The sequence below is a fragment of the Gallus gallus genome, chromosome 3 (genome assembly GCF_016699485.2).
Source record: "Gallus gallus isolate bGalGal1 chromosome 3, bGalGal1.mat.broiler.GRCg7b, whole genome shotgun sequence".
Taxonomy (NCBI): domain Eukaryota; kingdom Metazoa; phylum Chordata; class Aves; order Galliformes; family Phasianidae; genus Gallus; species Gallus gallus.
The window spans coordinates 20347360-20369783 of NC_052534.1; the positions used below are offsets into that span (position 1 = coordinate 20347360).

At 36.9% G+C, this 22424-nt stretch overlaps 1 protein-coding gene across 7 annotated transcripts in view; it reads left to right on the top strand.

Annotated features, from left to right (window-relative positions):
* The window catches only part of USH2A (usherin), a 370614-nt gene that overhangs the window by 298278 nt on the left and 49912 nt on the right, over positions 1–22424 (top strand). For 4 of the 7 annotated variants that reach the window (XM_015283893.4, XM_419417.8, XM_040697423.2 and 1 more), the window contains exons 56-61: positions 3791–3898; positions 4431–4614; positions 5490–5647; positions 12713–12871; positions 14019–14181; positions 19911–20265. In XM_015283893.4, the coding sequence (XP_015139379.2) occupies positions 3791–3898; positions 4431–4614; positions 5490–5647; positions 12713–12871; positions 14019–14181; positions 19911–20265 (1127 nt within the window). Of the gene's footprint in view, positions 1–3790; positions 3899–4430; positions 4615–5489; positions 5648–12712; positions 12872–14018; positions 14182–19910; positions 20266–22424 lie in introns of those variants that run through there. The other 3 variants (XM_040697421.2, XM_040697424.2, XM_040697422.2) reach the window with 3 other exon arrangements.

Here is a 22424-nt window from a genome sequence, read left to right on the forward strand (position 1 = left end):
TTATTTTCTTCTCCAAAAACATCTGCTTTCCCCTGAGCAACAGTTGAACATTAATGAAGCTGTAGCATTAGTATTTCTTGAGACTCTGAATCTCGGGTCTTGCAAATAACAGACGAGAAGGCTAGCACCTTGCCACTGCACCATTGTCTTGCTGCTTATTTTTAATTACATCAAAGCTTTGGAAACATGATCCCACAAATGCTTTGTGGGAATAGCGGTGAATGTGCTCATCATGTGAAATCCATAAATTGCTTATAATCCTCTCAAGATGTTAAAAAAAGCATTAAGTAATTGAAGACAGGAAGTCCTCAGTTAATTATTTAGAGGTGTTATCAATGCTTTAAGCAAACTGAAGCATTTTCTGCTATCTCACTGAGTTGAATGCCACTGGGACATAGGGGCAGCAGCCATCATCTTCTCATATTCTCTAATGCAAACAGCACATGGCAGCTTGTCAATAAAAGACCTTTTTATATCATTTATTACTGAACACTTCCACTACCCTGTACAGAACAATTTGGATGACAGTTATGGCATTGTTTCACTTTGCGTTACTACTACTTTACAAATGGGCCTGCTAATGCTCTGCACTTGGGGGGCAGGTAGAGGGTAAGACTGAAGAAAATAATTAGAGGAATTGTAAGAGAAAGCTACGAGTGCCCTCTTCAGCAGCAGCAAGTGGGTTTGTAGTAAAAACTCAAATATCTCCCTTTTTAATGCACTAAATAACGTATCTCAAATAAGAAGCTTTATCAAGTATGTGTAGAAACAGTCATCTTTAGGTAAAATCCAGATAGGATTGTTGACATTAATGTTAGGAGGAGATACAAGATTACAAAATATACATGACTAAATAGTTTCAAATATATTCTCTATTTCATGGTAGTGAAAATTGAAGAGATGCAGTAATGCTGCCACTGGTCAACTCCCTCTCCACACAGCTCTGAATTACGAGTAATACTTATCTAAAAGAAGCTCTTGGGGATGGAGGAGTTGTGTGAGGCTGTGGTCAGAAGTCTGACATCCTCCTGAGTAAAATTTCCATAGTGGGACCAGAAAGTGTTAGCCTGGGAATTAATTACTGACCTTGCTGGAGCCATACCCACAAATGGAGACAAACAGCATCAGAAGGTATTATTTGGCTAATAAGGCAAGGCAATCTTTAAAAAGCTGTTTCTCAGTTCTTTTGGCAAACGACAAATACTGCAATAAGAAAATAGACTTCTAAGTGTAAAACAACAAAATAATAATAGACTGAAAAAAAAAAAAGGAAAAGAGAAGTATCCTCTTGTGAATAATCACACAGAGAAATTGGAAAAGCAGAATACTGTTTATGTTTCAAGATTATCTTACTTGTTATTTTTATTATTAATCACATACATAGTTTTGTACAGAACTTTCCAAAGCATATGTACGAGAAGGCACTTAATGCAAAGCATTAATAACCTAGATAAAAATCTGCTATGACTGCTCCACGTATGACTAAAGGTTTCAGGTATCAGAATCTCACCAATAAATTTGGTGAAACCATGTGCTCTTTTTTAATGCCCATTTTTCTCTTTAAAGTGTAGCTGTAAATGAGTATTGCTTTATTATGCATGTTTCCTTTAAAAGTGAACATGACTCCCTTTAGGGGAATTCAAGTAATTTGTTGCCACAGTAATCTTTTCTATCCTGAAATGTTAAATACTTGGCTTTCCTCCACGCCTTTGCCTCTCTCTAGTCTGCAAGTGTCATTTCCTCCCTTCTTACTTTTATACTCAGTGTTCAGATGATTTTTATTCTCTTCCAATTCATGATTAGGTTACAGTCAGGGCTGTCCCTCTGAGTCATCTCTTTATTTTCTCTCTTTCACATACCGTACAATTTGTCAGCAGCCTGCGTGCCTTCCATTCATTGTTTTACCTTTCTGCATAATTGGTCATTCTTATTTCTCTTTATTTTTTTTCTATGTATTTTAATTAAAAAGTCTTTATACTGGCTATAAGCAAGGATTTGTTTATAAACAAAGATCTTGCCCAGGCATTTTTTTCCTTTTCACAGAATAGCATTGTTCTTGAAGTAATTACAATTAGACCCACGAGTTACATCACAAGTATGGTCACAAAGCCAAGCACTTACAAATTGACCTATATAATATGTGTGAATTGACCTGTCTAATCCTACTTCAGCCTCTTTTACATAAGCAGTATGAAATGGCCTGTATGACAATGGCACAGTCGTTTGCAGGTAGAGTTGCTGCCTCATTCTGTGTACAAGCTGTGCCTCCTCCAGGGCAGAATAATCCTAACAAAAAAAGAGACTTCTATATATAAGTTTGCCTCAGCTTTTGTGGTGTGTGGTAGGGTTATTCCTTCTGGGAATCTCGGTGTAGATGGGCCTAATTGGAAGTCTGCACGCAAATATCCTTTTGGCTCAGCAGACATCAGGGAGGCACGAACCCTAGGCTCATGCAGATGTGGAGCACGATGAAGGAGGCCACAGGAATGGCACGGTCCCAGCCTTGTGCCCTCAGCCAAGCTCATAGACGTGCCAACCTCCATTTCCAGCACAGTGCTGTCTGGTCATACCGAGCTGGGGCCACATCCTTGCCCAGCCCTAGCCCCGGGGAGGTGTCCAGGGCAGAGGCTTCCCCAGCTGCTGCTGGCCTGCCCTGCTGCCTGGCTTGTGCCAGGGAAAAGGCTTGGGCAGGTCTCTTGAGTCCTGTGGGACAGCGGGTTAGAAAGTGATAGCAAATGAAGGGTAGGAGGGTGTTGAAGGAGAGATGGTCCCAGGATTAAGAGGGTTCTCTGGGACTTTCATTTCTGTTTAGGCTGAATGCTGCCTGGCACAAAGGCAGGCACATTGCAACCTTTCAGAGGTTTGCTGTGAAATTTGTTCTTCCTGTTACTACATTCAAGTTCACTTTCTTTCATTCAGTTTGGTAACCTACAGGCAGCTTTTTGTCAACACTGAAGTCACTGACACAAGGCACAAAGATGCTTGAAAATTTCCAGGGTAGGGTCAAAACAATATATTCTCATTCAAGAATGCCCAGCACAGAAGGTCTGAGCAGAAAAAAAAAGAATTGTTTCTTAAAACTTACAAGTATGTAACATTAATATCTTGTAACCTCGTTATCATTCCTACTTCTGTTTGTTTTACAGCAGATTTAGCAAAATCTTTTAGAAGATAAAAATAGGGGCAAAATTGAAAAAACAAAAGAAAGGAAGTTGGAAAGGAGGGCAGGAACAGAGAATGTCATTGGACTTATTTACAATATTGCTCTAAGCAATTATGTTTTCAGGTGCTTACCTGTTGGAAACCTTTGAATTTCTATGTGAATTTCTGTGTCTTTGCCAAGAATGGGTGCCTTCCAGTAATGTTTTAATTACTATGTGTAGTTTCAAAAAGAAAAAAAAAAAGAAAAAAAAAAAAAGGCATATTATCAGGTGGTTCATTTGGGCTGAGGCCTGGACTGTTGTTCCAGTACTGCAAGAGCTACCTAAATAAATTGATTTGAAGCTGAGATATGTCTAAATGAACGACATCTATAGATCCTTTGTAGCATAGTAACTTATTCAATCTGAATTGTTTATCAGATTTTTAAAACTAGTAGAGTATATATTTCTAAGTTAGCAATAATTCACTATTTCAGTATTATTCAGATTTAAAGAGGAATTACTCAAATCTTATGTTTGCCAAAATACTAAAAGTTAAATTTACCTTACAGTGCAGTATGTTCTATGTAGTTGCACAGTTCTTGAGATGCCTGATGTCAGCATCTTAGTCTAATCTCTGTTCTTTCTAGGTCTGCAACCATACACTAACTACAGCTTCCTGCTTACTGCATGTACATCTGCTGGCTGTGCTTCCAGTCAACCGCTTTCAGGTCAAACTTTGCAAGCTGCTCCTCATGGTAAGGGGAAAAAGGCATTCTTCTATACGTGCAACGATACAGTCATTAGGTCTTGTATTTTTAATGGTTTAACAAGGTGCAAAACTCCATTATCATCCATCAAGCTATCATGTATAAATTTACACAAGAGAGTTTGTCTTTCTTCTTGGATCACATCACTGTCTTTACACTGACTGCCTGGCACTGCATTTATGCTTTGTTTTTATGACAATTTTTCCACATTCATCTTGAATTTAGCAAGGTTAGATTTAACAGATGTATGTTTTTAAAACCACAAATAAATGTGCAGAGATAACTAGACACAGAAATGCTAGAGTCTTTGACTTTGTTCTCCATTAATCTATATTTTGTCTAGTTAGATACATTTAATTAGTGTTTAATTAAGAATGTGTATGAAATTCTGTTATCCTTTCTGGCAATGTTTAATGCTTTTGTTACACTGCTGAAAGCAACAGTACAAACTGTGGAAATGGAAAATATATCTTTTTGTTTCTGTCATTAAGTTAAATTAGTGTCACTGTGGTGTTAATAGGGGTATGGCCGAAACCTCATCATATCATAGTCAGCTCAACAGAAGTAGAAATCTACTGGAGTGAACCAGAGATACCCAATGGACTCATTACACAGTATCGATTATTTCGTGATGAAGAACAGATATTCTTGGGTGGTAGTAGAGACCTGAATTTCACAGATGTTAACCTGCAGCCTAACAGTAGGTAAGGTATACTAACGTACTTTGGTAATATGTGAAAGGTGTTGAAAATATGTGCTTGTGAAATGTACAAAAATGCAAGTTACTCCTTTAATGAAAGAAAAATCTCTTCCTTTTTTACTTATTTGATTAAAAAAAAATGGTAAAGGGCACTTGTAGGAAGCTTCTAAATGTTAGAAAGCCGTGATTAAATGATTATTTTGTTCTTCTTCTGAGAACAAGTTTTTGTGATTCAAAAAGGGGGACCTTGTTTTGTTTTTCTTTTGTTGGTGGTGGTCCTTTATCAGTTGTTTGTTTGGTTTTTATAGAATGAACCATAGAATGGCTTGGGTTGGGAGGGACCTTAAAGCCCAACCAGTTCCACCCTCCTGCCATGGTCAGAGCTGCCTCCCTCAGCTCAGGCTGCCCGGGGCCCGTCCAGCCTGGCCTTGAGCACCTGCAGGGATGGGGCACCACAGCTTCTCTGTACAGCTGTGCCAGGGCCTCACTGCCCTCTGAGTAAAATTTTCTGAAGGAATATACTTAGAAAAATTAAAGGCTTTCTATGACAGTCAGCAGTTAATGTGTTTATAATGTTTTTGTGAATATTGAACATACTGGCGCAAAAGCAGCAGTTGCTGATACTTTGAATAGGCAGTTCTGAAATGCTGAAAGGTTTTGGCATTTTTTGTGAGGGTAGATATTTCTGTAAAATATCTACCAAATTTTAGTATGAAAACTATTATTCTGATTATCTAAGAAATCTTTAAGGTGGTAATGTTCACTAATCCGGTATTTGTAGTCTATTCACTTTAAACTAGTGAAAATGTGAATGTTCTATTACTGACGCGCTTAAAGCTTCTAACTGTAGTGCCTACTGATCTTTTTGTGTTTGTGCAGATATGTTTACCAGCTGGAAGCCAGCACTTGGGGCGGCAGTAACACTAGTGATAAATATGTTATACAAACACCAGTAGGAACACCAGAGAAAATTCACGTTCCGTATAATGTCACAGTAATTGATGCGTATTCTATATTTCTAGCCTGGGACATGCCAGGTAAAAACATATTTCTATGTATCATTTTGTAGCAAATTGAAAGGATGGAATAACACTATATTCAGGCAAGCAGTTGAATCATTCTGATTTTTTCTATTCTGTGTATTTGGTTTTACTGTTTGTGTGATTTAAATAACCAGTATCTATATCTGCTGTTTCCTAGGGACATATTATTTTAATATTGTTGACCTATATACTTGACATGGGTATTGTGAGGATTAGCTAATCAAAAATCGTGCATTAATTTGATCTTGTAAACTATTACTGAATACAAGTAGTATGAGGGAAAAAAGCAATTACTGAAAATAAGTTTCCCTTATGTTCCAACCAACCTGAGTTATCAATAGGGAGACCTGCCAACCTTTTGGGTTGGTGATGTCTTGATATCTGTGCTGGCAATTAAAACGTACAGTTGTCCAGAAGGTATAGTGTGTTGAACTCCTTTAACAAAAGGTGTGAGAGTGTGATACAGAGATCCTTCACTAGCTTTGACCCTGGTAGAATAAATTTAACTCACTACAGTGCCTTAGTGTTACGTGGATGTATTACCTTGCAGCATGATGAGTTAGCAAAGGCTCAGAATTTCTTTGTCTTCTTGTTCCTCTTCCCTTGAACATCATTAGGTTGTCTTGGCCTTCAGCAGAGGCAGGGTAGAAAGGAATAAGTGAATAACAGTATCTTCTCTAGTTCATTTCCAGCAAGGTGTCTTCCAGTTTCTAGATACTATTTTTTTTTTTTTCAGTTATAGTGAAGTCAGGTTATTTTAGGCACTTCAAATGTTTGCATACTAGCAACAATATGTATTTTATCAGTGAACTCACAGAAGTGTTTGATGTCACCTCTTCCTAATTATTTAAGATGTTTGTGCCTTGCAGAACAGTCACAGCAACATCAATTGACATTAAAAATAAAGTGACCTAGAAAAGGTATTTTGCCTTCAGTGCTGGGATTGCAAGTATTGCAGCAGTGCTTAGCAGCGTTCACCCTGCCCATTTAAGCAATGATTAATAAATCTATAATACCCTGAGCTGTCAATCTTTTAGTTTTCAGAAGCACAAAATCCATTATAGAAATGCTATAATATATGAAAAAGATTAAAATCTTAAATTAAACTTTTCCCCCTTCTGCCTGGAAGGATTTAGAACCTAGCAGAAGGCAGGTGAATTCGAATGGCATATAATCTACAGTTGGTTTTATTGGAAAGTGACTCATACTGTATTATAGTTTTGATAATAAATGTAATTTAAGATACAAAATATTCAGCAACATTTTAAATAGATTTAAAACACAAGAGTATACTGGAAAAGTGTAGGCTTGTGTTGAGTGGGGTGTTTTCCTTCTCGTTCCAGACCTTCTTTTTCCAGCTGCTCAAATTGCTGTTATGTGCAGCAGTTTACAAGCCTGCAAGGAGCATCAGGCTATGTGTGCTACATTTGGTTATACTGCAAGTAAGATTGTGTATACAGAGTTTTGCATATTCTCAAAGCCACACAATCAGAGGGGTGAGGAGGAGATAGGACATTACGAATCTACAGTAGAGGATGAAGGGTTGATATACACACACAGCTGTAGGAATCATTCTCCTCAGACAGGGGAAAGAACATGTCCTTCTTCCCAGCTACTGGGTTGCACCCTCTAAACTTATCTTACCTTTGTGGATGGTGATTCGGTCCCTTCTTCTTTGCCTCCACATGGAGTCAATTATTTAAGCCTCCAAGTGTGGACAAGGGACTGTTTTTTTGTGCAGTGTCCCCGTAAGGATAGATGGAAAAAGTAAAACTACTGTTCCTTTTATCACAGAGCCCCGGGGCCATTTGCTCATCTTTCGTGCAGAAATGGGGGAGTATTAAAAGCAGAGAAATACTACTAAAATAAACCCTGTGTGCAGAAGCACAGATGTATACACAAGCTCGGAAATGCATTTGTGACTGTTTATAATCCTGCTTGTTCAGAAATATTTGTGTTCTTACTGCTTTTTCACAAGAGGAAGACTGGGGCCTACAGGTGGAGGTCTGTTCTGGATGTTCCAATCTAGAGTGATGTGCAGGCAGGCCATTAACAGCTCCTACACATGCAGACCTCTTAGGCCACAACTGCTCCCACCTTTTCTTTTCTACATTGTATACTTTTTCCATATATCAATCCAATACACTATATTGAAATAATACAGATTTCACTTTTAAACCCACAGTCTGGCTTTTATTATAAGGAATGGCATTCACTCTAGGACAAGATGGTTGTTTTAATATATGCAGACTCTATGAAAAAAAAAGATTTATATTAACCAAGTGTTGATGGGAGGGTAGTTTGTCATGATGTCTTCATGTCTGTGGGTACCAGGGATGCCTTGGCGTTCTACCTACTAATTTGCTGTAATAAATTTTGATCAAATATTCACCCTCAGGATTAATTTACGGGTATCACATTATGCAGACCTTCCTTTTGTATTGCTTTAATTATAGTATTTCAAAACTGTGATGTATCTAAATATCATAACTTTATAGATATGTATCATTTCACAACTCCTCACTCAGTAAATAGCAATGTAGCCAAGTAGTGGCTAAAGTGATGGATTCAGAAAAAAATATTTGACACACCTCACTCACTGCATAAAATAGGACTGTACTGTCTGAAATAGGTATCCTATTATCTCGTGTTGCATTGCCTCAATACACAGACCTCAAAGGTACAGTACATTTCACTGACATGTTGGAGAAGGATATGTTACAATTATTATGGAACAACCATTAATGTCAAGGATAGTGTCCTGGTTTTAACTGGAGCAGGATTGATATTCTTCATAGTGTATGGTATGATGCTATGTTTTGGATTTAGGAGAACAATGATGTTGATAAGACAATGATGTTTTAGTTGCTGCTGAGCAGTGCTGTATGGAGCCAGGAATATTTCAGTTTTCTAGCTTCTTGGAATGCCCTGCCAATGAGGGAACCGGGAGGGGCACAATTTGCTGGGAAGGGGCAGAACCAGGCAGCTGACCTAAGTAGGCCAAAGGGATATTCCATGCCATATGACATCATGTGGAAAAGAAAAAAAAACAGCAAAACTTAGAGGAGTTAGCTGGAGAACAGCCACTGCTCAGGTAATGGCATCAGTTAGTGACTGGTGAGCAATTGCACTGTCTATCACCTGTTTTGTATGTGTATATATATTATATATACACACATATTTATATGTAGTGTGTGTGTGTGTATAATTAGTGTTATTTCTCTCCTTTTTTTCTGATTTAATGAACTGTTTTAATCTCAACCTACAAGTTCTACTTTTTTCCCAATTCTTTTCCATCCCACTAGGAGTGGGCGAGTGAGCAAAAGGCTGTGTGGAGTTTAGCTGCTTGCCAGGTTAGACCACAGCAGATAGAAGCAGAAAAGCTGAATTGAAAAAAAAAAACAACAAACCCACCACATAATCTCCTAATGCACATCCACATGATGGGCAGGCAGGTAGCCATCCTGCATTTCAACTCATTGGCAGTCTCAGTCGTCCTCACCGGGGGCCTAATTTTTCTAGATATCTTCTTTGTTGGTAATAATAAGCTCAAAAGAAGTGATTCTGTCCTCTGCTCCTACGTTATTTACTTTGCACACTAATGATTATCCAGATTAAAATGTCTTCTTTCATCATGTTTTAAAACTCTACTTCAACCATTTCTAGGATTGCTTTAGCAAATTAGAGTGAAGGTTATGTAACATGTCTTGATTCCTACTTTATTCCTGTTTCAATCAAACAGGAATTTGTATTTGAATGGCATTTGTCCCTCAGCTTCATCTCTTAAATTCACCAACCAACCTGGTTTCCACTTTGTTTCAGAAGAATGATCAAGATGATCTAATAAATTGTACTGACTTTTGCTAAGGCAATGTTACATTTCCTCTCTTTGGTTTTACTACGTAAACTGGTGTTCACACCACATCACTGCAGGCCAAATTTTTCAAGCTCCATGTTCATAGTTTTGCATCTTGAAAGTAATCATCAATTCCATTGTTACTGCCTTGTTGGGAACACTTGAGACAACCAGAATGAGATACCTGGATACATAAGGTTTAATTCTAGTACTTAATCTCAGAAAACCAAATATATTTTTTATTGTGTGAGATTAAATATTAACATATTAATTTAGTCTTTATCCTTTCACCCTTTCACTTTTTTTTTTTTTTAATTTACATAAAAGACATTATATCTTTATTTTGGTATTTGTTGACTATAACTGAAACAATTCATCTATTTTGCTTAAGTTGTGATGGACTTGCACATCAAATTCAACAGTTTTTCATAAATTGACTCCAAAGACATTTTTAGTGATCAGTCTGTAACAGAGAAAGTGACTTTCATCCTACTTCTAAGTACCTTGTGCTACAGATTTTATTTTATGAGCTACCCTAGTTTTGAAGTCAAAATGAATTTGCAGAGCTTTTACACAGAATTGTACATTAAACATTACCCAAATATGCCTCCAAAAAAACAAGGTTTCGTTTGATTGACTTGTCCCATTGCAGAGTGTGCACCTGCTGTGAAATGAAGTCGCAGAGAAAAAAAGTGGAATAATTTAACTTTTTTTATTTGTAAAGATAATCACGGTTTTTCTGATTACATCTTAACTTCATAAATGTTAAATAACCTATCAGCATCTAGTTGTTGTAAATTATGAAGAAGAGTATTGCTGGGAATATTAACCAAGTAAATCCTTGTTCTTTAGTGAACATGAAAATGTGTTATGGCAGGTTGTCATTGTGCTCATGCTAACTTTGACACCAAATAACAAAACTGCCATTTGCACTTAGGCTAAATTGGTTCACTTGTGCTTTTACGGTTCCTTTTATTCTGACATAAATTTATGAACTCTGGAACTAACCAAGTCATGTGGTTTCCCATCTGACTTTAACAAATATGCCCATTTTGTTTCCTTCAGTCATCAGAGCACACACAGTATCAGCAGACTGGCTGCAGATGCTAAAGGCAATTCTGGAACATACAAGGCTTTTTGACATATTTCTGTGTTGTATGGGTGTATTTCTTTATTTTTTAGATTATAAGTGATCCTCTGATCTTAGCATTCAGTGAATTTCATCAAACTGAGGAAGGATTTCCAGTGAATATTTGAATTTTTCAGGGTACTTTTGTAGTTTTATTTGCAATTTCCTGCTTGCTTCCTCAAAATATTTTATTCTGCTGGCTATGCTTATTAGTAGTATAATTCCTAATATATTTGAAACTATTAGGAGAAGTTTAACATTTGAGATTTCTTTTTAGCATTCCTGCTGATAGATAGACTGAATGCTGGATGTGAGTCAGATATTTTGAACTAGGTGTCCTTTGTAGCACATTACTGATTGGATTCACTTGTAGTTGCTTGTATTCTTCTTCGGGAAACCAGGCATTCTGAATAGTTCAAATTTGTAAGTTTTCTGGTGACTTTTTGCCCAGAATAAATGCAGTTATTAGATTCACAAAAGTGAATTATGTGTCACATTTGTAAGTTAGTGAAAGCTTCTTACTTGAAAAATCTGGTCTGTCATAAGGACTGGAAAAGAGGATGAGCTTACCTTACCAAAAAATCATTTTCTTTCTTGTAGAAGCTGTACTATACTTTTTAGATCACCTCTCAGCTTTCCTTTTTAGTATCCTATACAATTTAAAAATTGTCCTTCTGTTATTCCATTCTCAATTATTTTTCCTTAAAGCACTTACATTGAGAAAGAAAATTTTACATTTGTATTTTTTCTACTTTCTGTCTCTTTCTCCTTTCACCTCTTCTTCAATGACTAATATCAGTATCCTCTTCATCCCTGTGAACTGATCATCTGAGTAAGCTTGAAGCCATGCCTCCAATTCAGGGCTCTTTTTTTCAGCTTCTTAGAGTATCAGCATTTCCTTTGTCTAGCATCCAGTGATGCACTGTATTCTTATTTGGGGGGGATCCGTTTTTCTTTTGATAATTGTGAAAACTTGGCATTTCAAATATTTTTCTGATCTTCTAAAGTATATCAATTGATTATAGCACCATACAGAAATTTGAAATCTCCCCAATTTCTTGTAATTTTTTTTCCAGTTAATGTGCATATCCACAACACTAGAAAAAAAATCTCTTAATAGCTTCAGAGTAATAGTATAAACCCAGATACTTCATCAGAAAAGCACCACAGCCACAATTAGGAGAAAGAAGGGGCTTCTTTTCCAATGTCACAGAAAGATTCTCAAGGTGTAGATAAGGCAGAGAAAAAGAACTGCAGTCTGATGTAGTTGTACTGTGCACGCCCTTTGCAATAAAAACAAAGAAACAAACAAAAAATCTTTGAAAAACCATGCAGGAGGAAACGAGAGAAGATCCAGGAACCTCTGCCAGTCATTCTGAAGGGGTGGCATATGGCTTAGCTTGTTCTCTTGGAGTAATAGATTTTTCAGCTTCTCAGCCGAACTGGAAAACAAGTAATTGACAGCATGGGAAGATGAATAGAGGGGAAAAAAAATGTTTGAATTCAAACAAGAGTAAAAATCAGTTTCATTTTCCTTCAACAAAAACTAGAAATTGACAGTTTGTTTTATACCAGCTGAAATGACATGTTTGTTGGCTTAAACTAGTGTACTGTACTTTTCTAGTAGAGTAGGCTAAGCTACACTGAGGTACTGCTGCTGGGCTAACAAGGGATAATTTGCTAAATGGTGGCAATTCACTTCTTTGATCATATGACTCTGTACTCCAAAAGCGGTGCTTAGTAGCTGTTAGCCCTCCAAAATAAAGAAATAAAAGCAGCCTGATTCTCAATTATAAGGTCGCTCCTCTTCCCCAAGTACCAATTGCAACACTTGCATTGACTGAAGCGAATTTTGATTTTTAACTAAGGACTGTAATGTGTATCCTCCAGTTGTGATCTGCAGGTGGATCTTTTTCGGCTTATATTTAAATGGTTTTCGTTTCCAAAAGAGGCAGTAGGCAAAACCTCCAGAGGAGCTTGCTTTTAAAATTGCATATGATGAATGTCTCTTTGAAGTTGTCCTACACTGGTGTTAGTATTTCAGATAATCACTGGTTCTTCTGTTTCACAACAGGGATATTCACTGTCGATACGCCTTTGGAATACAACGTTTTACTGAATGCAAGCAGTCCCACTCTGCTAGTGAAACCAGCAGGTCGGGCGCATTTTGCTTTTGTGGATGGCCTAGATCCCTTCACCCTGTATGAGATAAGAATACAAGCATGCCAGAATGGTAAGAGGTTTTTTTAAAAGACTCACCTCTGTGACTGGAAGGAAATGGAGATTTGCCAGACAGATTCAACTCAGCAGAACAGACAAAATCTTATTTCTACATCAGAGTGAAGTGTTTACCTAGTAAAAAGAAAGCCTAGCACTGAATGAAGCATTAAATATTTCTCCATGTTATATCATGAATAATTTACATGGAGATTTAAAAAATGAGTTTTAGCTAGTATGTGCCATTTTATTACAAACTCTTCACAAATAGCTTAACAGTTTTTGAAAATGTGCACACAGAACAAAATGGGTGCTGCAGCTGTTCACCTGGAAGATATTGTAATCATAAAGACACTATGGAAGAGCCTAAAGATTACAGAATTTCTTAAACTTAGTAGAAAATTTCAAAATCCTATTCAAAACTTTCTACAGTGATACCTTGGAACGAATTATCTTTACATCTGTACTGGGGAAAGTCAGGAGAAATTCACTGATGAAGTTGCACTTATTTAAATGAGTATTTAATAATGAAAGTGATTGAAATGAGGCAGCATATCATCAGGAGCTTTTTGACTTGAGATTCATCTCCTTTTACCGTATTATCTATTATTTCTGGTAGCTTACTTTAGAAATGCTCAGTCCTGAACTACATCTCAAAGAACAAATTGATGCTAATGGAAGAAAAAAAGGAGATTCTGTTACTGTCATGCTAATATGTTAGTGAAATCCCAGTTGGCTCCTCCTCAAATTTCTCTCAAAAGTTTTCATTATTTTAAGCTTCTGTCACTGATGTTTATCTTACTGTCCTGGGGACATTGTTGCACATTTTTATAAAGACCATTAGGAGATCCCAAAAAGTTTTGTGGGGGCAGAATAACAGTTGTGATTACAGTGTTAGAAGCAACATTTAAATAATTTAACTTGGAAAAGAAGCCCCAACCAGTGATTATTCAAATACATTTTATTTTTTATTTGATCACCTCTCATAAAGTGTCCTCTTGGCTTTTGCTTCCTTGGATGATTTAATATCTTCATCATTTAAATGTAGCCCTCTATAGAGTTTATTTGGAGAGCACGTTTAGTTTCTTGTATTTTCAACTTTTAAAATGACTTGTTTTGGTTGAGGAAGAAACTCTCATCTCTAAACAAACGTGGGTTTGTAGGTGGATGTGGAGTGGGTGGTCGCACATATTCAAGAACTGCTGAAGCACCTCCTCTAGAATTGAGCCCACCTACCATTAAAGCAATGGGATCTGCACTCATAGAAGTGAAATGGGCACCACCTAAGAAACCAAATGGCATCATTACCAACTACTTTATTCACAGGTAAATGCTTTATCACCTCAGATTCTATAGCCATGCTGAACTGTTCGATTCCTTGATACATTAGGAGGTAAAAAAATATGGAAGTATATGATAGAGTTTATCTCCTTTCCTTTCAAATGCTGCATTAAGATGGTATGGATGGATGGACATGTTGAGAGTAAGAACTGAGAGAAGAATCACATTCCAAATCTTCAAGTAACAAAAAGCAGGTGAAAATGCATTTTCTAAAATTTGAAAGGACAGACAAAAATTGTAACATAGCAGCTCCTACTGTGTTTACTTACACCAGTAGGTACATTCTTCAGCAAACTGATAGTCAATTGAGAAATGTGGATTGGAGACAGGAGTAACTCACTACTCTTCAAATTTTCAAATCCAAAAATGGTATTTGGATTCCTAACGCAGAACAATTTTCTAAGCAGAGTTATGTTCCTGTTGTTAAGTAAGTAATCGGGAGTGTGATTATAGCGCAGTTCCATTCTGTAAAATCTTCCAATTAAATGACAGCTCTTTATGTTCCTTGATGTTCATTCTCAGCTGTCTGGGAGGCTGACTGGCATTCTCACTCCCTTTGAGGGGCTTCATAAGCTCTGTGTGAAGATTTTTCTACATAGATACTCGTGTTTAGGGAAGTATCAAAGTAGCAGAGTGCTGTTCCCCTTGATCCTTTAAAACCTTCCAGAAGAGATCCTTCTAGAATAGCTTTAGAAAGTCAGAGGACATAAAACTCAAGCCATGTGTTGGACAGGGATTAAAACTCTGAAGTTCCTGTTTTTTTTTTTTTTTCTGACTACAAATATGTGTGGCGAGCACATGCTGGGCTAAACCTGACTTCCCACGCAGAGTTTGGAATGTTTTATTATGTTAGAGCTCCAACTGCTAAGATGGAGAACCAAATTACCTTTTTGAATCAGCAGTGTTAATTAATATAAATTCACTTTCATGTTAAGTACATTAGTAGTCTCTAAAAATTCCTGCTCTCTTGAAATATTCTTTTATTTGCTATTTTTTAATTGTCCGGCCAAAAAATACCAAGTCTCTCTCCTGTTAAAAGAGAAATAAAGTGTGTGTTATAGCCTAAGACATGTCCTCACTCTGTTGGTTTTGTAAATAAAGCTGATGATTACTGCTGCTATTCCATGGCAGCCATAGAACAGGAAAACAGGAAATATAATGCAGAAAGCCTGCTTCAATGAAAAATACTGTAAATTGAATTTGACAGCATTTGATGGCATTTGATTATTCTAGTCACAGCCAAACAATGATATAAAGAGTAATATGAAACAGAATGTGTTACTGCCTAGCAGACTCAAAAGCAATAAACCTTCCTGCAATGTGACACAATCACTTCACAATCATAATTGTAGCCTGTTTGATACCTCTGAGTACAGCAGAAGGGCACTGACTGACATAGATACATTTTGTTTTTTATTTAAAGTGAAATGAAAATGGCGCACTGGGGCTCCAGATACAATCGTTATATTCACCTACATAGGCATGAATCACTTGGCAGTTATTTCAGCTGAAGTTTAAATGTGCTTAGACAACAACAATATCAAATCTTTCTCAGATAGCTGCAAAAAAATCAGAAATGGGATGTAAGCACATAGTTCTTTTTCATTTTGTAGCCACACATAGCCTTACATTGTTATAGCAGCAAGGCTGCATTATTTCCATGGGACGTTATGGCATGTATTTTCTTCTTCATCACGTACCTATTTCTTACTGCATCCCCACCAAAATAAATTCATTAAACCTGGAATGTTTGGGGAGTTAGTGTGTGTGTGCGTGCAGTTATTTGCATTAAAATGACAAGACTCATGCTTGCTCCTCGAATTGTAAAATCACTGGTGTGTCTGCAGCCATTTTGTTAGAAACCGAAAATTAAAATGCTGGTCTAAGATAATAGAGATAGTGATGTTTTATCTTTGATTCATATAACAGACTTAAACACAGATCTGAGGCTTTTAAAGTTTTCCAGCAAGGACCATGGCTTAGAAGAGATTGGGAATGATATAAGATGTGGTCCCTGAGACAATCACCCCCATTCTACTCCTCTTCCCATTCATCATTACGTAACATCGTTGTGCTCTGGAAAAAAAAAATAGTATCATGGAAATAAGTGATGTGTTTCTTCTTTTAATAAGATACAGGTAACATCAGCTAATGGAACTGCTCTCTGTTGACCACCAGCACGTTATGTAGGATGTATGAGGTGACTAAGTATTGCCTGTAAAATTATAAGGAGTTGGGTTCATATCTGGTTTAAGGGAGTTTCTGAATTTTGTGCTTAAGTCTCAGCATCAAGTTCTGCAAGATTATGTTCTTTAGTACAAATATGTGAGTCTGTAATCTAGCTCTCATTAGCTGAACAATTCTGACGCAGAAAAAGCAGGCAATTTTAGACGGAGGAGATGTCTCCATGGCTGTTGACTGTTCTGACTTGCAGTGTGGAGGCTTCTAAGCTGATTCTGTATGATCACTTCACTGCTTACATTTACACTCTTAAATGTGAACTACACCAGAGACAACTTCCAAGGCACACAGATCTAACCATTATGGGTGAATGGATATAAGAACTACTGAAGAGTTTTATTCATATCTGTAATTGGTATAATACCTAATCTAACTAACGGTGCATTACATGCAGTAGTTTCAGTTTCCTTTGGTTGATTTTCTTTATATTAACAGTTGTAAATTAAAAAAGAAAAAATGTAAAAATATTCAAACTACATTATTATAGACTTGTAACCAAACAGCAAGTAAGGCTGCTTTGTTTAGTTGGATATGAAATAGCAGAGGGGTATTATTGTTGTTGTTGCATTATTCCTCCCCAAAATGATTTGAGAGTGTTTTACCCCAGGGCCAACAGGCACCACAAAAACACGTACTTTTGTTTAACAATGACAGACAAATATGTGGGTAAGAATTCTGGATTGACCTCAGGGGTTCACAGAGTATCCCTTCAACATAAGGAGGCTGAGGAGTCAGAGTTGCAGTTAGCATTGCAGCCCTCTGCATATAGCTCTATTAGACATCTGTCACAAAGAAGATTATATTTTCCTCTTCACGTCATCTTGCTCCAATTGGTTGTGGGGCAGGGAGAATTTGCCCTTATAAAAATAACTGTGTCTGAGCATCTTTAAAACGAATGTAAGCAGCAAATCAGACTATGCAGATTAAGAGACAGCTTCCAGCTCTTGGAAACGTTATTCTCCTTTGCAGCTCATTGTACATAAGAAACACTTCCAGTTAAATGAGCAGTTGAATCTTAAATCTTAAGACGATTGAAATGATTACAGACTGTTCAACCACTTCTGTTCAAAGTTTATTCATACATGAAGATATTCTGGTTTTTAGCATCACAGATGGAACCATTTACCTAACCATAAGTTTCATTCATTAAATATTCAACAGTAATAAGATCTAAATACTTAACCAGACTACATTGTACAGATTTGCTTGTGGATGAGATTACAGTTGGTGGCAAATTTGATCTTCCAGTGTGAAAAACTGTTTATCACAGACTTTGTAAAATTTATAAAACATAAATTTATGTATTCATTTAAGTGCCACAGCGCTTGGCCAGACAAGACAGATATTAAATGCAATTTTATTGCACTATAACATACTCTCTATTATCGACAGAGATCTTTAGGCATGTTTTTTGAGTACAGAGGGAGAAGACTATATTTTTAGGTGTGGGAAAAAGGTGTAGTAGTGATTCAGCATTCAGAATTGTGTCTTGTATTAAGTCAGTGAGCAGGATCCAAGGGATAGATCTGCACCAGGCTTGTACTAAAAATATCTGATGGAATTTGGGGGCCAAAAAGAAATTTTGTACCCCCACTCTATTTCATTGTGTTGCAAGAGAGAATTGCGAGGGATTCTTTCTGGTCTGTTCTACTTGCCATTCTTCAACCACTTCTGCCAACCAATTCTCAGGATCAACACATCTTATAATTTGCACCTTTTACTACACTAGAGATCTCTTACCTCCAAACTCCTGTTCTGAGGTAAACACTCTACACAGTGTCCATACAGCCTGCTTATCTCAGAATTAGGCAAAAGTTCTCTTCCTTCATGTAAGAAAACAATATGCTTATACATGCCGTATATATGTATGCGCTCAAAGAATGAATAAACTGCATACACACATGGATTCTTTATATTTTCCACATTTGCATTTATGTACACGGATATGTATTATTACAAAACAGCTAAGATTACCCATTTTTAAAATATTGCATTTTGTATTTTTCAAGTAATACCTAGCAGTGCTCTAGAAAGATAAAAACCAACAGAATTTGGCAAAATGCAGGTTTTCTCTTGCCAAGAAAAATATTCTTCAGCTTCTGTGTGCATATAGTGATGATGACACCTGGTAGACAGACAAACCAATTTTACTTCTGCAAATTTGCCCTACTTGCAGTAAATGTGGCAGATAATGTAATTTGTTTTTTTGTTGTTGGCAAGAAGAGTAAAAGTGCTTTTATGTTTTGCAAAGGCCAAGGTTCTTGTGAAGAGTAGGAAAAATACTTAAATTCATGTGCGATACAGCACAGCCGTCACTGAGATTTATCACAGTGTTTAAATGTAACCAACTTAATTTCACACAAACATTTTTATGCCGAGTGAAAGAATTGATTTGATAACTCGGTTTTGAAGTTGAGTGCTTTCCTTTTTACATCTGTTGTAAATAATGTATTAGAAGAGGCCACATTAGAAAAGGGGTGAGGCTCATCTGTAATCATCTCTGATACCCAGAATATCTCTAGGTTCAACACAGGCAGATATGTGGTGGGCAGGAATGTGTGCTATATATACAAATATATGTGGGTATGTATGCATCTATATATAAATAAAGAAAAGGTAAGTAAAAAAAGAAAAATCCATAGCCAAAAGCCTATACAGTTAATTGTCTTCATATATCTTACTTTGTATTTTTGAACAAGTTTGTATTTTTGAAACAAAAACAGCACCAAAAAAATATACCATTTATTATAAAAAGAACTCTATGTGATATTTTAATGAGTTTTTGTGATAGGGCTGCAAATTCTGCTGAGTTGTTTATGCACAAGGGATTGTTTATTCCACTTGCAAGAGTAAATGGGATGTTTACTGTGAACAAACCAGAGTTAAAGTGTTCAACTTTGGCTTTCAGGCTATGTTAGATTCACTAGGTAACATTTTGCTATAATAATTTAGGGTAAGTTTTCCATAAGTGAACAATCCTAAGGTGTGTACCTCCAGTAATATCTTAATTTTGAGGAATGTTGAAAAATTTCACCCATATTATAATTCAAGTCCTTACTTTTCAGCTAAAATAGATTTCAAATTTCACATTCTACAATTTTTAAATTCTCGTATCTGATGTATTCTATCCTGGAAGAACAATGTGCTGTCAGATATTGCAAATCTGATACCATGGAGGGTGACAGCACACCTGCTTGAAGTGTGTTTTGTAGTATTCTTCTCAATGAAGGAGAATAATGATTAAATAATTGCCTCAAAAATTCTTTTTCACACCTGAGCAACTATCACAGGTTCACAGAAATACTTTTAAGATGCAGAGATGGGTAAGCAGTTCCTCGCATGTGTGTAATGAATAAAATTACGTTCCGTACCTTTGTGAGCTGCAGGCTGAACTTTGAACTTCAGTATGAGCTACCATGTGACTGTTAAAGTTATTTTCAATTTTAAACGAATTGTCTTTGATTTCATTTCAGACGTCCTGTGGGCAGTCAAGAAGACCTGCTTCTGTTCATCTGGGCTGAGGGAGCTTTGGAATTTATTGATGCATCCGATGCTCTACAGCCTTTTACTCTCTATGAGTATCGTGTCAGAGCTCAAAATGCTGTGGGGTCAGTGGACAGCCTGTGGGCTTCAACCCAAACTCTCGAGGCTTCTCCATGGGGCATGGCAGCCCCTTGGGCACAAGCAACAAGTGCATACTCAGTGCGGTTGAATTGGACCCAGCCTGTGTTTCCCAATGGTGTTATAACTCTGTATCGAGTTGTCTATCAAGAAAAGCGCAGTGATCCAACATTCAGCATCCCGGCTGTTACAGCACTAACTGTGACGGTAAGAACTGGCCAACAAAAACAGGCTTGGGTTGTTTTTATGCTGTTTTGATCTCTGTGGCATTTTAAAATCTCATTTTACATGGATTTGGGAAGTAGAGTTTCCTAATTGCCAGTACTTTGTTGCTATAAATTTTGGGATTAGTCCAGTGAAGACTGAAACATTTCATATTAATATCTAATCTTTAGTAGATTCAAGTCAGTTGCTCAAAAACATACACAGCGCATACCTGGAGGACACACATCTAACTTTACCTTACTCTAAAAATACTGTCTTGAGATTTTTGTCTGATTGTCAAAATAGTTTCATAATATTTGCATGAAGAACAAAACCAGTCCTCTTTGTATGCAGTGCTAGTTTTTAAATTCAGTTGGAATCATAAACTGAATGAATTTGTTAGTAATTAAGTAGTTCATATACGCAAAGCATTTGCTCATATACACTTTTGTAAAGATTCCCCTCTTAATTCATCAGTAACAAAAGTAGATATACTATTACTTTCATTACACTTACAATAAAATGTTAGTTTTGCACAGCTAAGGTATCTTTCCCTTTGAGGGACTTTGCAAACATGACTATCTGTAAATATTACTTTTCAGTATGCGGAGAGAAAAGGCGTGACAACATTGGGTAAATTAGTGAAGGAGGTGTCTGTGTTTTGTGCAGTTGCCACTACTGCTCCTATCTATGTATGACACCCCAGTCTTTCTACAGAAAGACAGCACCTAGACAGGTGATAGAACTGTACTGCTGTATATTAGAATAGCTGCTGTATTTGGCAGCCTCCTGAAAATAAGGTTTTAGAAAATGCTTAAGGTGGTTTTAATGAGGTTGGGTTTCCACAGCCATGCTACCTCAACTCCATAAACCTAGAATTTTGCCTAAATTACATTCGCAGTCCATGTTCTTACTGGATAATGCTGAAAAGCCACTAAACTTTTAATTAAGCAATTAATTAGCGTTCTGTTTGACAATCATGTAGGATCGTAAAGTACAGTCGCTGGAATACCCAGTAGTAACCTTGAAGTAACAACCTCAGACAAACCTTGACAAGAAAATATGGGAGAAGTTTCCAGTTCAGGAATCTCATGTACTCTTCGAAGCCCAAATGTATTAAGTTTGTAATGGGTTCTTCTGAAACAGAAGACAGCCTGAAAAGAATGCTAGGAATATGTTCTTTGTGCACCTGAAAGCCTGAAGTTGCATTTCCATTATACAGTGTGGTGGCTTTTAAAAAGTAGATTGGAATTCCAAAGTTACTGATTTTCAGTAGGATTGTTGTATTTCACTCCTTTAACTTGTTTTTTAAAAAATAATCACAATCATAACTGTGATGAACCACCTACAATTTTAAAACCAGCAAAATGGTAGGGCATCTCCTAACACTTTACTTCAGCAGCATGCAGTGTGTTGCTGAGTATCAGAATTGACCTGGCCAGTCATGCATTGCAATGTCTTCTAAGCATGCCAACAACAACACAAACCGTCCAAGATGGTTGTATTGTGGGTAATAAAACCTACCAAAACGACCCTTAAATAATGTTGCCACAGACTGTTTCTTTAACAGCATCAGTTAAAGGTCTTTTAAATTAACAAGCTATTATTTACTGAATTAGTATTTTCCTGGCTCCAAAATCCTTTTCTTTCCCCAAACACCATCCTGAATCAAAATTATGTTCTGGCAGCATATGTATTGCTACTCTACTAGTGCTGTGGTGGAGCTGACTTGCATATTTTTTGTACTGTCTTTTGTCATTAATTTTATCAAATATTTATGGTCACTGAAAGTAATGCCTCCTAGCTATTTCTATGGAAACTACTACAGATTCAAAGAACACAATAACACTGTTTGAAGGAGCAAATTCACAGCTACAAAGCTCCATTTTTCAACAGTCACCACCGTTAGCTGTGCATTTTCTACCAGATGACAAGATTCTGCACACTGTGCTAGTAAAAATCTGCATGGCCATCCAGAACGCAGCTTGTCTTCCACATTGCTGACACCACTGCTGAAATACACCACCCACCACCCCACTGTGCTCACATTCACTGTCTGGCCTCCATAAGCACTCGGCAAGCATTGATGAATGTCCGTGGGTACCATTTTTTCTGCATGGAGCAATTCAGCAACACACCTCTGCTTCGTATGCACTTCCGTG